We start from the raw sequence: 15297 nt of genomic DNA, 5'->3' as shown, positions 1-15297 counted from the left end.
CTCTGGATGCGTTCATGCTGATGGTTTTCCTCATGTAGCTTCCTTTTCTTCTTCCTTAAATGTTGTTAGCAAAGAAAATTATTCCATAACGTCACCCAACCGAACATTTCCGAGCCCGCATCCAATAAAATTTCTCCAGTTCGAGAAACGCACTCCAGCGGAAGAATATCCCTAGGTTGGACACATCTATCCATGCTATCCAGCAAAAATTTGTCCTCGGCCATCACGCATCGGAACCACGTTTCCATTCGTTTTAGTACTGGAAATATTTCTCTACGACAAACGGCTGGGTCCTGGAGAGAAGAGAAGAGAAGAAGAGAAGAAAAAATTACGGGAAAAAATTGTATGACACGACGGGAAAATGAGCTCACCGATGGTTTCGATTCCATCGTATCGATCCTCTCACGGATGAATATATTGGATACGGGGTCTGGTCTCCTCTCGACGGTTAGTTGAAGAATATCACAGTGAGTGACAAATCCGAAGCGGTGCATCTGAGGTGCTCTCCAGTCTCTTTGCACTATGAATCATGAAATATTCCTTGATTTAATACGAATCGTGCTGAGTTTTGTCCCGATATTGAAATATATTCCATTTAATATTTTTATTTTTATTATTCCTCCGATTCATTTGCTCAGATTCGAGCCGCCAGAAACGATTTGGTGCTAATGCTGGCTCGTCCAAGCCTGCCACAAAACCATTACTCGAGTAAATACAGCCGTTGTTTACCGACTGCCGGCAACAGATCATTTGGTGACAAAATCAAATAAATGAACAGGGACGATGTAGTAGATTTTTTTTTGTTAGACGACAACAAAAGATTTCATTCTTTTTCTTGTTTTTCAGTCTTATGTCAGTAAATTCTTAAACATTTTTCAACACGTGACAATGTATTGAAAAGCAAAATGTGTTTATTTCCAGCTGTCCATAGAAATTCATTGACGCAGGCGTCTGGATAATAATAATTTCTGATTCACTCACTGTTTTGTTTTTAAATTTACAATAATCATTTATTTTTGAAGTCGGAAATTTTCTTAACCGGCTATTTTTCCACATGCGTCACTTCTAAGCCCCTCTTCGAATTTTTTTTTTCGAGAATTGTTGATTCGCTGCCGTTAGACGCAAGGACGTTCGGCTTCTTTTGCCCTTCGTCACGCTATTTAGCCATTTGTCCAGTTCCATAATACACCGTAGTTCGGCTATCGTCAGAATCTTTCGGTAAAACTACTCCTGCTTTCTGCTTTTTCGACGTTCTCTCCGTACGCTACAGTATCCACCTCTTACTGTAGCTGCAGGTATAGACCACTTAGACTTTGATAGAATGGGACGTTTTTCTTTTAGAATGCCGTCTATTAGTCTTATTATTGAAATAATTCGAAAATGTCGAGAGGTTTCTCGTTCGCAATATTTTATAATTAGCTAAATTTGCCACAATCACCCGCTGTGCAAAGTGCTCATGCTCGTTTTCAAGTGACTTCATTACTAAACGATTTTTTTCCGGGAATATTCAGTTAAAGGACATGACTTTGTTGTTTTCCTGCATTAGGTGGAAATCCTACGAATCCTACGTAGCAGTTGATCAGCGCTCATTATTCGTCTTGGGATTCTTTACAGAAGAAGGAGCCCCGGAATAGCCTCAATTCGTTCCGCATGATTTCTGACACAGTTTCCGAGTACCTAATCCAGTAGCTCTTTTTCTTTCTTGTTCTTTGTGCCGTCAAGTCTCTGACAGAGGAAGAAGTTGACGCCAAATGACAGAGACAGGAACGAGGATCGATAGCAATCTTGGACTAGTGCCATTAATTATTATAACTACGGTTGTTGAGTAAACGAAGTGTGAGGAGAGATTGATTTAGTTCTGAGCCCTGCTGCAGAAGACTAAAGAACCCCTACACGGCACTTCCTTGACTGAGAGATGGGAGGAGGAGGGTTGAAAATGTGATATCTGTGTTGATTAATCGCTGCATATGTAGGAGAGCGATATTGTTGGGCTTGAAAAAAGGACTGAGGAGGATAGAATCCCCAGGAAATGAAGGTCAGTCGCATCCGAGAAAACCGACCACATTTCTACCTTCGAAAGTCGAACTTAGTTATGGAGCTAGGGCAGTGCTTGCCTCTATAATTGTTTTAGTTGTTCATCAGTATAATAACTCCTGAACGGTGTGGTGTAGTCGGTAAGAAGTTCCGCTATGTCTGCACAATCGATCAAAGAGGTTCGATTTCGCCCTAGTGCCAACTAAGCCTTTTATCCCTCCGAGATCGATAAATTGCTACCAGACCTGTCTGGAAGGATAAAAACACTGACTTGACACATCGGCTAGCCACTGCAAGTCATGGTATAAGCTCGTGAACCTCAAACGATTCTGAATTGAATTTCTGAACGCCGGGCACTTCATCCTTGATTCTTTATTCCTTCGGTAATTGTCAATCAGAGGAACAACTTCCGTTCCGCTATATTATCTTTTTCTGTAACTGAGGAAATAAACATAACACACATAAATGGCGCCGATAAAGTAGAAAAAAATCTTATAATCAATTTTGTCTCATTATCTGCGCGAGCGCATTGTTTTGAGACAAAAACTGACGCGTTTTTCCGGAAACCAACGAGCTACCGAGCGCTAGCACATGTACCCTTCCGTGATACCGAATCCGGAGACATTTACGTCAGAAGAATTTTTTTGATAAGAATGAATAAGGTAGAACTCTTCTCCTTCTCTACTAAATCGGGTTTTTTCCTGATTTTTTCGATTAACTGAAACAAATAGATTCAGCAGAACAGAATTCAGCAGCATAGAATTCTGAAATAGTATTGTTTTATCAGACCTTCATTGTCTTTTCACCGAAATTTGATTTTGGAGAATTCAGTCCTTGGGAAGAGAGTCAGAGAGGAGAAGCACCATCCACAAATCCTTTTCCTAGCCTCTTCCTAGCCAGGGTTAGCTTTCAAATGCAGCGCCATCTCTCCGATAACGTTCTGATCGCTTCTGGACATTTCATCGTGGAAGTGGGTAGGTTTCATCATCCGTACACAACGTTTAGTTGCTGTGAAGCGTGAAAACGTTTGAAAGTGCGCTCAACTATGAATACATTGAGGGATACTCAAGTTTTTGAAACTTCAAGGATTTGTTTTGCGATGGAATCGAATTCGTCGAGTTTTTTTCTGTGTGCATATTGAAAACACCTGTCACGGCAAGCCGCCACAAACGCAGCCTTCAGAATACGCGATCGATTTGACGCTGCACGGATTGTTGGAAGGTGAAACACGACTAAGTGCGCTTGGCAGGGTTTTTTCTCGGTTCACAGCCTTTTGTGATGGGACCTAGCGAAGACATACGTGGAAGACAGTACCCTTCTGCGGCGTACTCGTGTAAAACAATCTGCGAGTGGTTGGTGGCATGCGAAGTTTCGCTTTTCGATCCACAACGACCACTCCGTTTGGATGTGGTGGATTAGAAAGCATCGTGGATGATAAGAAATGCGCTTAGAGCAATATCTCCCTCCATAAAGAATAGTTTGAGTTTTAGAAGAGTTCTTTTGAGATATCCATAGATATTCACACAATAGATTGCTAAAGGTTCTTGGCAAAACAAAGGGACTCTTTTTCGCGTTATTCCTCGCAATGACGAACTTCCCAGGTAGAAGTACGGTATATTTTGTTGAGAATCGTATTTTTCGGAGGATAAAACAAGACAGAGTGCCTGACGTCAATCTATCCTGGTGAGATGCGTCATCGGAGAGACTTTGATGCAAAATTATAGAGAGTTATTTGATGCATATGTAGGTTATGATCCACCAAGGAATTGTCCTTATTCCTCCAGACAACTCTGACACAAACTTGTCGGCGATATTGGATTTATCTCCAGGGACAAAAAAAAAATGAGGAGACTGGTCTGTCCATCTTAGGCGGAATTCTTGTGAGCTCTGTTCCTTCTTGTTTCTGTTTTACGGCACACTTATGGGGAGTGTTTTCGATAGGAATCAAATAAGTAAATAAATAAAATGTGTAGGACCGTGTGGTCTCAGCACGACGTATCCTCCTTCCATTGCGCTGCTAAAATCTCTAATTATTTTTGATTTTATTTTTGCTCCTTGAAATTCTCATTAAATTATTTGTCGTCGTTTAATAAAAAGAGTGCATATAAGTCGCTCAATTAATTTTTTTTTTCGAAAAAAGAAATTAGCCTGAGTACTGTAACAATGAACTATTATGGAAATGAGAAGAATCGCAGGTAAAAAAGGGATCCCGGTTGGATTGTTTTGATATTTTAATAAGTGGATTTCAGTGCAGTTGACGCGCTTGTTATTGTCAATAACAAGCCCTGCCCATTTATAATAAATACGGAAATTCGATAAGCTATAAAAATGCATAACTTTCTTGATGATTCCTCGCTTCGTGGGCAAATCTGGTCAAAACGTGGAAAAAAATAGTGCTTTACGAATCCTTTCACTTTTTTTTTCTTTTTTCATCATCCTATTTTTTTCTCATTTCAAATGACGAATGGTGACTTTACTGGAAAACCAATGAAAAAAACTTGAAAACAGAAATATCGAATTAAAATCTTATATCAGCGTGCTGCTTACTCACGTGCACTATGTAGAATCCCTGATTTTTCGTCTTTCCATCATAATTCGCAATTTGATCTCTTTTGTAAAATATGGACAGCAATAGATTTGTAAGCGCAAGCTCCACCGAGTGGATTTATATAGAATTCCTTAAAACGTTAAATGTCAGTGGAATACTTTTTGAAATTGAAAATTTTTGAAAAATTACCTGCGATTACGCATTGACAAGGCGCTGAGTCTGAGTTGGTTCCCCAAGGATATATGAATTTTTACGTGAATTTATCTTCTAAAAAGTAAGATGGTATTCGTATTCGTACATATTCGTGACCTACATACTATTGCGAACAATTTGATATCTCATACAGCTATAATTCCATGACTGTGAAGATTTTGAAAATTTGACTGAACTATTGTCTAATAAATTTTTTTAAATTATTTATATATACAAATATATTAATGTATTTATTTTCAAGTTACTAACATCTCCAGAAACAATCGATATTAGTAGCTTAAAAATCATTTTTTTTTCTGCAAAATCTGCAAAAAACCATTCATTGCAGAATGATCTTGTCTCTTGAATTTGAAAAGAAAAAAACGCTGTACGTGTGTTTCGTTTCGAATTTTCTTGCACTTTCATATTTCCTGAAATTTTGTGGTGAAATTCTTTAGCACGAATGGGTGGCTTCATTGTTTCCCCTTGTACCATTTTCCAAGAAATCGCATACGGTTTTTTTTTCAATGAAGAAGAAGATAAATTTTTGAGAGGAAGGATTTTAGTTTTCTTTTAAGATATTTTACCATCATATTTTTTATTCTATATTGCTTGAAATTGTCACGCAAAAGAAAGATTAATGAAGATGGAAGAGCAATAATTTATGTACTACTTCTGCAGAACGATAGTCACATATTCGTGTTTCCTGGATATTTGCTGCACTTTTGCTCATTTATTATTTACTCGGCACTTTTCCAAGCCACTGAGCTGACTCGATGTGCTGTGCTTGAAACCCAATATGCAGTAGAGACTGAAGAGAAGAAGAAGAAAATTATATGAAGCACATTAAGGTGATTAATTTGAAAAATTACAGTGTATTCTAAAATGCATAACTATGAAAATTATTCATTTCTGATGAAAACTGATAATTCCCACGTATTTACTATAGTAAGCTTTTGATTTTGCAGTAGTTCATGGACCTAGATGATGTCATGGAGGTAATTTTACGAGGTAGTTTTTTCCAGCAATTTCTTCATCAATATTTATTATAGGGATTTATATAGGTGCCGATTTAGCTGAATATCGATGAATTCGAACGGTTCGAAACCACTCTTCGTTTTAATTTGTATCCTTTTCTGCTGTAAAATTCTTTTCGTTATTCTCTTGACGCACATTTTACTGAAATTCACTCGAGTAGTAGAGCTAACACAGTTTTTTTTTCGAATTTCCAACTACATTCGCTTTCTTGTGCACTTTTTCAGCTTTTTTTGTAGTAATACGTAAAAAAAAAGCAAGGAACAGCAAATTTCGAATACCAGTAGATCAATAGGAACAGCATAAAATATGGGGTAACGACGAGAATGCAGATCTTTTTCGGCATCGTTAGATATCGGAAATTCCTTTCTTTTTTTACGCCATTGGATGACATCACCAGGTATCTCCATGTTGTAGCTGATTCTGTTTGTTTTTTTCCCTGAAAAAAAATAAAATAACCGAAAATCTCTTCCTTATGACATCTTTCGATTTCTGCGTATGTTTATCAACATCATTGAAATTCTGCTGTCAAAACGGTGAATCTCTAAAATGTTGACGTATGGTGGAAGTCGTCGTCCGAGGAGACAACACGCACCTACAAACAAATCGAAACAATGTTATCAATTCGGTCCTTTTTTTGCTTCTGAGTTACATAGATTATCGATTGGATCCGTTCCTAGAAGATTGGAGACCATTTGAACGTAGAGCTTATCATTTCCTAGTTCAGTTATAAAAGTGATTTGGATTCAGGGGAGTTTTTCCATGAAGGTCTTAGTTTCAACCAGGCATGATCCTCTTGGAAATTCCTCTTCCTTTTCTTCTGCTGTGATAGAATATAATTCGTGATTTTACAAATCCGACCCATTCATTCGTTCATTCATTCATTCACTCATTTTCACCCATTCATTCATTCATTCATTCACTCATTCATTCATTCGTTCATTCATTCATTCACTCATTTTCACCCATTCATTCATTCATTCATTCATTCATTCATTCATTCATTCATTCATTCATTCATTCATTCATTCATTCATTCAATCATTCATTCATTCATTCATTTGTTCACCCATTCATTTTCCATTCTTGCGATCGTTCACTCATTCACTCGCTCACTCATTCTCATTCAATTATATTCTTCCTTTTCTTTCTTCCTTTCTTCTTTTCTTCCTTCATTCTATTATTTTCCTCCATAGTTTCAGAATTACTAAACATTGTTAGGATTTTTTACCGGAATGAACGAAGTGAAGTAGACTGGATTTGCAAATCCACGAAGTATGTACACCAAAGTAGTTGTAGTTGCCACCAAAGCGGAAAAAGAGCAGAAGAAACTTTTATTGGGGACAGAATAGAATACTTTTGGAGTTTTCGGAACATTTTCGAGTAATGTTTTGCTAATCATTTGAGTTTTTCCGAAGTAATTGGTAAGGTTGTTAGGTAAAGAAAGTTATTGGGAAAAAAATGAACATAGTAATGAATTCTGTGATTTTTTTTTCTGGAAGCATTTTCGCTCTGAGAGCAACTAGAAATATACATTTACATCTGCAACATCTGCAACTAATTAGCTAAGCTTTTTTTGTGCAGAGTCGGAGAGTGAAAATAAAGTCGTTCGAAATGAGTTTTATGTCGTCTGCTGGTGCTTCGTTGGCCATTTCGAATTCGCCGGCCGCCTCCACTCTTTCAATATCAGTGATTGAAATGGTAGATATTGCTTACTAATAGAACTTTCAATGACTTTTTTTTCCAAAATCTCAATCCTGCCCGAAGAGTGGAGAACTTTCTAGAAACCAAAAGAATTTCTGCTGAAGCTATTTTGTAGATGCAGAACGCGATGATTTATTGGCACATTTGTTACGTTTTTCCTTATTTTTTCTGTATGTAGAAGGAAACAGAACATTCCAGCAATTTTTCGTTTTCTTTTCGCTGCTGCTGAACATTCCTTTTCAATAAATTTACCAACACGACATGATCAAGTTCCCGTGGACTACCAAATTCTCCAATCAAACGATCAGATCATTCGATGAGATACGTTAAACTGATCCTCATCAAATCGATTAATGGTAATTAAAGCATGACTTTCAATAACGTTACGTGGTGAAGAAATTTTTTTTTATATTTGCTATATTTTATAAAATTTGAGAAATAGTGTAAGAGTACAAAAATTTTGCCGTGGACTTTTCCTATCCCACTCTGCACCTAGTTTTATCTCTTTTTTTTGCACCACTTATTACATAATTTTGAATTTTTTTCATTTATTTCGTACTTGAAAAAAGAACAAAATTGCTAATAGATGTAGTATTTTTGTACTTTCACTAAACAAAATATTGAAAGCATCGTAATTTTAATGAATTTGTTTTCATCCTTCTTCTTCTCTCCTAATCGTTCATGAGAAATTTTCATCCACTGAATAACTTCACTTAGGTCATTCAAAACTATTGCTGAATTCAAAATCTTCGCAAAATGCACATTTGTATTTCTTTGTCAGTTCTTTGCTTTTTTCTGGAGTATTTTCCATCACTCTTCGTTTTTTATCTCCTGAATAAATACAGTTACAATTAATTAGTTACATGATTATTGGAAAAATGGCGCATTTTTTTCTACAAGTTAAGCTGAGTATGACAAATTTATTCACTATTTCACTTCTTTTCATGCACATTTTCTCTTATAACTGACAACAACAGTGTCGATCACAATTTTTTGAAGGAATTTTTTTTTGAAGGATTCAGGGTGGATGCCATCGTCATATGCATAGCTGAGTCTCATTTTTCTTCGTCGACATGTCTCATTTAACTTTATTCTCATTGAAGAAATTTGATTCATCTGATTATGCGTAATGCGGGTCCCATATGGAAATTAAACATAAGGAAAAAAACCAAATTTGAAATCAATGCGAAATTGACACAGGTGGGAATTTGAAGCGCAATGTAAAAACTATACGTTTCTTTTCAACCGAAACGATTTCACTTTTATCCAAAATCGCTTAAAGGCGGCATACCACGAATTTGAGGTGGCGCGGATTTCAGGTGGAGTATCCGTATACGGGGTCGTAGATTACGAAGACGGGGGTAGTTGCGCTCATCTCTCCCTGCATCACTGCAAACAGCCGCCTCTATTGCAACGCCCCACCCCTTGCGCCGCCTCCGCCCTGTGATTCGTCGAAAATCAATTCGGACTGCCCCGATAGGCAGTAAGGGCCGCTACGCGTGCAAGGGTGGCGCGCTGCCATGGAAGGCATCGTACAGAACAGCATTCAGGGACCGGCTGCTTGCAGTGATTAGGGAGAGATGAACGCAACCACCCCGATCTCCATATTCTGCGACCCGGTATACGGATACTCCACCGGAAATCCGTACCACCCCAGATTCGTGGTACGCTGCCTTTACGTCTTGCTAGCGGCACGTTCCGTTTTCTATTGCTTTTTGTCTTTCTTTTCCAAAAAGGAGCGTTATCCTTTCGGGATTCAAATTCAAATGCAGCGGTTTAGCAGAGTGGAGTGGTCCTGGGATGTTTTCACTAAATAGTGTGCTAGCAGGGGATAGTTTCTCTTTTTTTCAAGTACAACACAAATTTAAAAAATAATAATAATAAATTTCTATGTCGGCCGGATAGGCAGTTCGATTTCCTTCCAGCTTCTAAGAAAAAGGCAACTTTGCCGATAATAAAATGAGATAATTGGTCAATAATAATACAATAATACAATACAATAATAATAAATTAGATAATTAGCTAATAATAAAAGAATGTAACAACCTCGCGTCCGGTTCAAATTAGGAGCTGATACAAATTTAAAAAGCATAAGCCGATAATTTCAGTAGTTCTAATAATCCTGTACAAAACCTATGGGTGGACGTTGGATCGTTGTTTGGATGATGACTGGCTGTTCCATGCCAATATACGCTTTTCGATTTCCTGTGGATACTACGGATTTTTATGAGATGCAACCTTCGGCACAACGATATTGCATTCACGTCAAGATTTTGCTCTCCCCTTCCAACACCGCTTGCGCTCTCAAAAGAAAAAAAGGAATTTGTATCGATTAACCTGGATTCTAGTCATTTTTTGAATATCCGGAATGTCTATTCTATCTAAGATGCAAAGTTCTCCTCCATCTTATTTCCTTTCCGTCTTTTCCTGATCCCTGAGCTCCAATGAGAGGGGAAGAAATTTCTTTCGGATATTTTGCATCTTCTGCGCCATTTGTGGCGTCGAAGAATAGTGGTTGCCATGAAATCTGCACATGTATACGGGGGGTGGTATTGCCTGATTCCTCACTCCTCCTCCTCCTGCCCCCCTCGATTGCTTTTGTTTTCGACGACGAGCAAATAACGGGACGTTAAAGCAACCATGTCACGCCTTCATTAGTGCTGAACGATGACGGTCGTTCGTTCGTTTACATCCACACCCATCATCTGCTGAAAGAAAATCCGCAGATTTTCTTCGACGTGCTCTCGGGGATTTTTTTCCTCCTTAGATTAGCTTGGTTATAAATTTTCCCGTACTTCTTCGAGTTCGCTGCTTTTTTCCGGGCGATTTCCGTTGTTCCTATTCATTTTTATTCGTTCTTCTCATTCTTTTGAGCTCTCTTTCGTGGCTACGAAGATGTCCAGGTAACTTCCAGAAAAACAGCCAATACAGCCAATTCCACAACGGCTAGGTTGCTTTCTAATCTTCATCAAATATTCGCTGGCATTCTGCCATAACAACATCTCATGTTGTGGTATTAATCGATCAAACCTGCTGGACCCTTTTCAGCACAAAAACACTTGCCATTCGGTAGTGTTTGCTTTGAAATACTGTAAATTGGTTGCTAATGGCCGCTTGATGCAGAATAATAATTGTGGGGACAGGGGAGGTGGGGACAATTACCCCAGAATGCGCCTTAGGAACAGATATTTTTTGGTTAATTTTTAAAATTGCCCTGTGCAATCAATCGCTTCTACTTTTGATCTAAATTGGCGCAAATATGCGTATTCAGTGGAAAATTTTAGCCTTTGTCCTCCATTGATTTGGATTTATGCTTGCGCTGTTGTAGTTAAATAAATTGTTTTATTGTATACACCTACATAATAGAGAGTTGAATGGAAATTCTTTAAAAGATTTTTTTTTCAAGAAACAACTCGTTGTAATATACAAATATTTTGTATCCGTTCGTCACCGTAACTCTTTCGTTTTTTTTCGCAGCTCCGAGAAGTTTTCACAAAAAAAGAATATAATCTCTAAACTTCTCTTAACCTTCTATGACGTCTATTACGGTATGGGACTTCTCAACGATAATTATTTAGGTAGTAGCATTAGCATTCGCATTCATATAGTCCTATGTTCCTCCCCTGTATTACTGACATTTTTGGGGGGAGGAAAAGAGGATTTCTTCTTCAACCAAAATATATCTTGAATACAAAATCGCTTCTAGAGTTGCTTCCTGGCAAGAAAAAAAATTGAGATAAAATTAAATCTGAAAGGTTTGTCAAAAAGAAACGTCCTGTGTTGTTCGCTCTCTGAAACCTTCTCATCAATTTTTCTTCTAAAAATCCGACTTTTATTCTTTCTGGAATATTTGTGCTCCCTGTTACTGGCTTCTTCACCTGCTCCTAAAATTTACGCGTTCCACTACTCGAGAAAATTCTAACGTTATCCGGCACTTCGATCTTCGAACGTAGCAGTCAGCTATGTTTCTGTTGTTCCTTTTCTCGTATATCACTCAGGAGAGAAGGCGAGAATCTTATTAGATGTAAAATATCTCTGGCGCACTCCGTGCATGACAACAATTTTTCGACGCTCAACATTCTCCTTTTCTGGATATTTTCGATTTATGCTTGCAATCTGAACGAGCTGACTGTAGTTTAGCAAAAGTTTCTTTTCTATTGCTAAAAAATTGGAACAAAAAATAAATTTTCCAATCGTTTAGTCCGTTTCGAATTTCCGATTGCTCCAGTTCATTTTTTCAGATATTCCGCGGATTTTCAGATATTCAAATGCATTTACCCATTTATTATCCGTTAATTACTCGACCAACGTCATCGCCTAAGGCGATTGTCCACATTTTCGACGAGAATCTGTGCATCTGTCGTCGCTGTTCAGTACGTCCAGCCAAGAACTTCCCTTTCTTTCGGTAGATGGATTTTATCAGCTTCTGAGTCCGGAAGTAGGATAGCATGATTCGAATTGAAGAAACGTTCAACCCCATATTAATTTAATAATTTAAATCCAATTTATACTCATTTAATCCCACAATCCATCCCACCGATCCCATATTCTCGACTGACGCTATTGAACCCGTCAGGTTATTTGTTCGAGGAAATTGTTATAGGGGAAATTTCTGGGGAAAAAAACAAATCAAAGAACAAAATAAGACAAAAAGAACTGGGAAATCCACCGCGGGTAATATATCTGGGACGTTGTACACATACGCAGCTCCACATGCTTACTATTTTCCTGTATCCAGAGTTTCGCTTTTGATCTACTCCAATCCTGTTGATACCGCACTCTCTTCTATCTATTTACTGCATTGATGCAGTACCTGACTCTTGATCCAGCCTCAAATCAATCGATACGACATTCTTTTAGATTTATTTATTTATTTTCATGCAACCAAGATGCTCCAAAATGCTAAATAAACTAGCCAGAGGAACTTAGATTAGGATTTTAAAAAAGCGAATTTGCCGTTGTTTTGGAAAACTATAAATTTAATAACAAACGATAAACAGGAGGTAGTTCCTGAAAGGATCCCTTCAGCGTTCATGTGCAGAATTCTTCAGTTCATATCCATCGCCTACGATCTTTGGCACTAGTTTTCATGAGCTCAACGCCCGTCGATCGCTGGACTTCGTCTCATCGCCAATGATTTTTGCTCAGGACAAATTCGTTCCATATTGATCGCTTAATTCAATCCACAACGCGTGCAAATCAGCCAAGATTTGGCATGGAGTCGATTTGGAGGCGCAGCATCCAGCAGTGCATGAGACTCCAGAACTGTGTTCTCGAGTTTTTCGGAAGTTAGTTAACAGTGACTTTAGGACAGAACTCGGGATAATTCTTTTTCCGCTGCCCAAATCTCGAATCCTTTTCGATTGATGCCTAATCTTCGCGTTATAACAATAAATTTCGGTGAATCGTAACGTGACGTCGCTTCAATGTCCATTTCCGAAATTCCATTGCCCTTTTCTGCACGGAGAATGTAAGAAGATCCAATGACCAGGACTATTTCTCGAATTTCCAGTCCGAATGCTGTTTAATGCATGGATGTGGAGGTGAAAATCAATTTCCCTGTGGAGGTTACAAGAGAGGCAACTGAGGGAGCAACGGCCGCCGTTCCGCGCATCCTTTCTCGAGATGAATCCCCATTGCAATAACCGGCGGCAGAAGTCTCCTCCTTCAAGAGGAGTCTATATCAGTAGAGCCGCAGACATCCACGGGGTAACGTACTCCACTCTCTCCAAACCGGGATTCTCATCCTCACGCCCTGATAAAGTACCCCAATCGTCCGACTCCGAAGAGCTAGAGACTTACTGCAGGGAGAATTATTTAAAATTCTCCTATTTTTTATATTATTTATATCACTATTATTTTTATTCTTTCAACATTAATTGTAGTATTATATTTATTCGTATTACTTTTTTTAGCGCTTTGTCAGCTGTAGAGTCCAGGAAATGTCAATCGATCGATCCGCTTGTACGGTATTCGATCCCTCTATGACAATCCACTGATTTGTCCGCATTTGTTTTGTTTCTAAAATTCTTCGTGCCTAGTCCCGCTTTCATATTTTTTCGCCTTTTTTGCCTCTAACTGATCATTCACTAATTTCCTTCTCAAAATTGGCATTTTTGCAGGATGCACTGGAGGATTTTTACATCCTAACTGATCCAAGGTCTTTCTATTCCAGATGCATGCAATTGTTTTGCGCCTTAGTCTTTAAATAGTACAAACACAATGAATATTCATCTGACGCCCACGAATGTGCTGATTTAGTTGTGCAGTTCGTGAAAAAAAGCATTGAATCATTCAAAGATGTCATTTCACGTCTGCTTTTCTCAGTGGAATTAGTTTTTTTTTTTCCTCTGGAAAACTCCCACGCACACACGCATCACATAGAATCTTTCTTGGGTCTTCATAATTTAGCTACGTCCTTCAATTGACTATGGACTCCGCTTTACAGTCGCGATTTTCCTTTTTAAACTTGCTATGAAGCAACATACTGCAGTTTTGTCATTACACATTATTATTATTACTATTTATTAGTTATTACTACTTGCTGTATATATTTATACTTTTTTAATCGATTCCTATTCATATTCTATACCGTAACCGCTATGAAATTAATTTAGGAAGATCAAACCTATACTTTTGCGTATTTGGAACGTGAGACTAGCCTATCGATTTTTGCTATCGACTATATTTACGAGCTACACATATTTGTATTATATTCAAAGACAACAAAATTATTAAATTCAAAAATCCTCTTGAAAAATTGGGAAATCATGAAAAATAACCGCTAAAAAGTGTATAACTCACCGGTGAACGGTGTTTTCGTCAAAGCGTTAAAGAACAAAATTTTGTTCATTTCTGCGAGCTGATTCTGGAAGGTCAGCGGCCTTTCTCGGTGTAGATCTGAATCGAATTCGTTGACTGTTTTGACTCGAACAACTTTTCACAGCAATGAGCTGTGCATATTCGATGCATGGATGTGTTCTCAGATCCGGATATGATAACATTCCAGTAATCCTAACGTATGGACTTGTTTCCAGCATTTTCCTAGTTAATCTCTAACAGTTCGTCTTTTTTCTGGAGCGGCTCCCAATATCTTTCATGAGACGTGTCATCAGTTTTTAAAAAAACCACAATTTACTCTTTATCGTCACTTTCTTTGTTTATCTTGCTTATTACTATTTACTTGCTCTCAGCAACTCTTCTATCAATATCTGTGGCTATGTCTGTTTCGTATGTAATGGACTGGAATTTTCTCGTTTTCGCTTATCCGTCCACCTACAGATGAACCGAGCGTAGATGGCACGCGACGCGGATCGCGCGCGTGCCCTGCTTGCCTTCTCGAAGAGCTTCAAGAAGGTACGGCGTGCTCGCACCGCCGCGCCACGACGTCGTCGCCGTCGACGTGCGAAGTTCAAGCGCTCGAAGTCATGTCCGGAGCTGCACGACCCGGGCAAGGCGCCCGTGCGTCAGCGCAGCGTGTCGCTGCAGCAGGGTGACGCCGAAAAGGTGCCACCGGCGGCGGCAGCAGCAGGTAACCAACAACCCCCTCGTCCGAAGGTGCTGCTCGTCGATGTGTACAAGCAGCGCAGGTTCCTGGTAAGCTGAATTTTGTTTCTTGAAAATATTTAAGTAGGTAGTATAACGACTACCAACTCAATTACAAGCCTGTCATACGTCGTTGCTCGACGATAGTGAGGTTAGTTTATGACTGAAGTGTGTCTAGGCTATCTTCCATGCCCGAAAAATGTTGAAGAAGTCAGAAAATTACGGTATTCGCTACAATA

General features: G+C 38.6%; 1 protein-coding gene across 2 annotated transcripts in view; it reads left to right on the top strand.

Annotated features, from left to right (window-relative positions):
* RB195_005178 (uncharacterized protein) overlaps positions 1-15297 on the top strand; it is a gene marked incomplete at both ends in the record, with an annotated part of 52828 nt that overhangs the window by 16254 nt on the left and 21277 nt on the right. The window contains one exon of one of the 2 annotated variants that reach the window (XM_013443410.2): positions 14810-15109. The exons of the other annotated variant lie outside the window; for it this stretch is intronic. Coding sequence (XP_013298864.1) covers positions 14810-15109 — 300 coding nt within the window. Of the gene's footprint in view, positions 1-14809; positions 15110-15297 lie in introns of those variants that run through there. 2 annotated transcript variants of the gene reach the window in all.

Source organism: Necator americanus, chromosome I, assembly GCF_031761385.1.
Source record: "Necator americanus strain Aroian chromosome I, whole genome shotgun sequence".
Lineage (NCBI taxonomy): Eukaryota > Metazoa > Nematoda > Chromadorea > Rhabditida > Ancylostomatidae > Necator > Necator americanus.
This window is presented reverse-complemented; position numbering and strand designations above follow the sequence as displayed.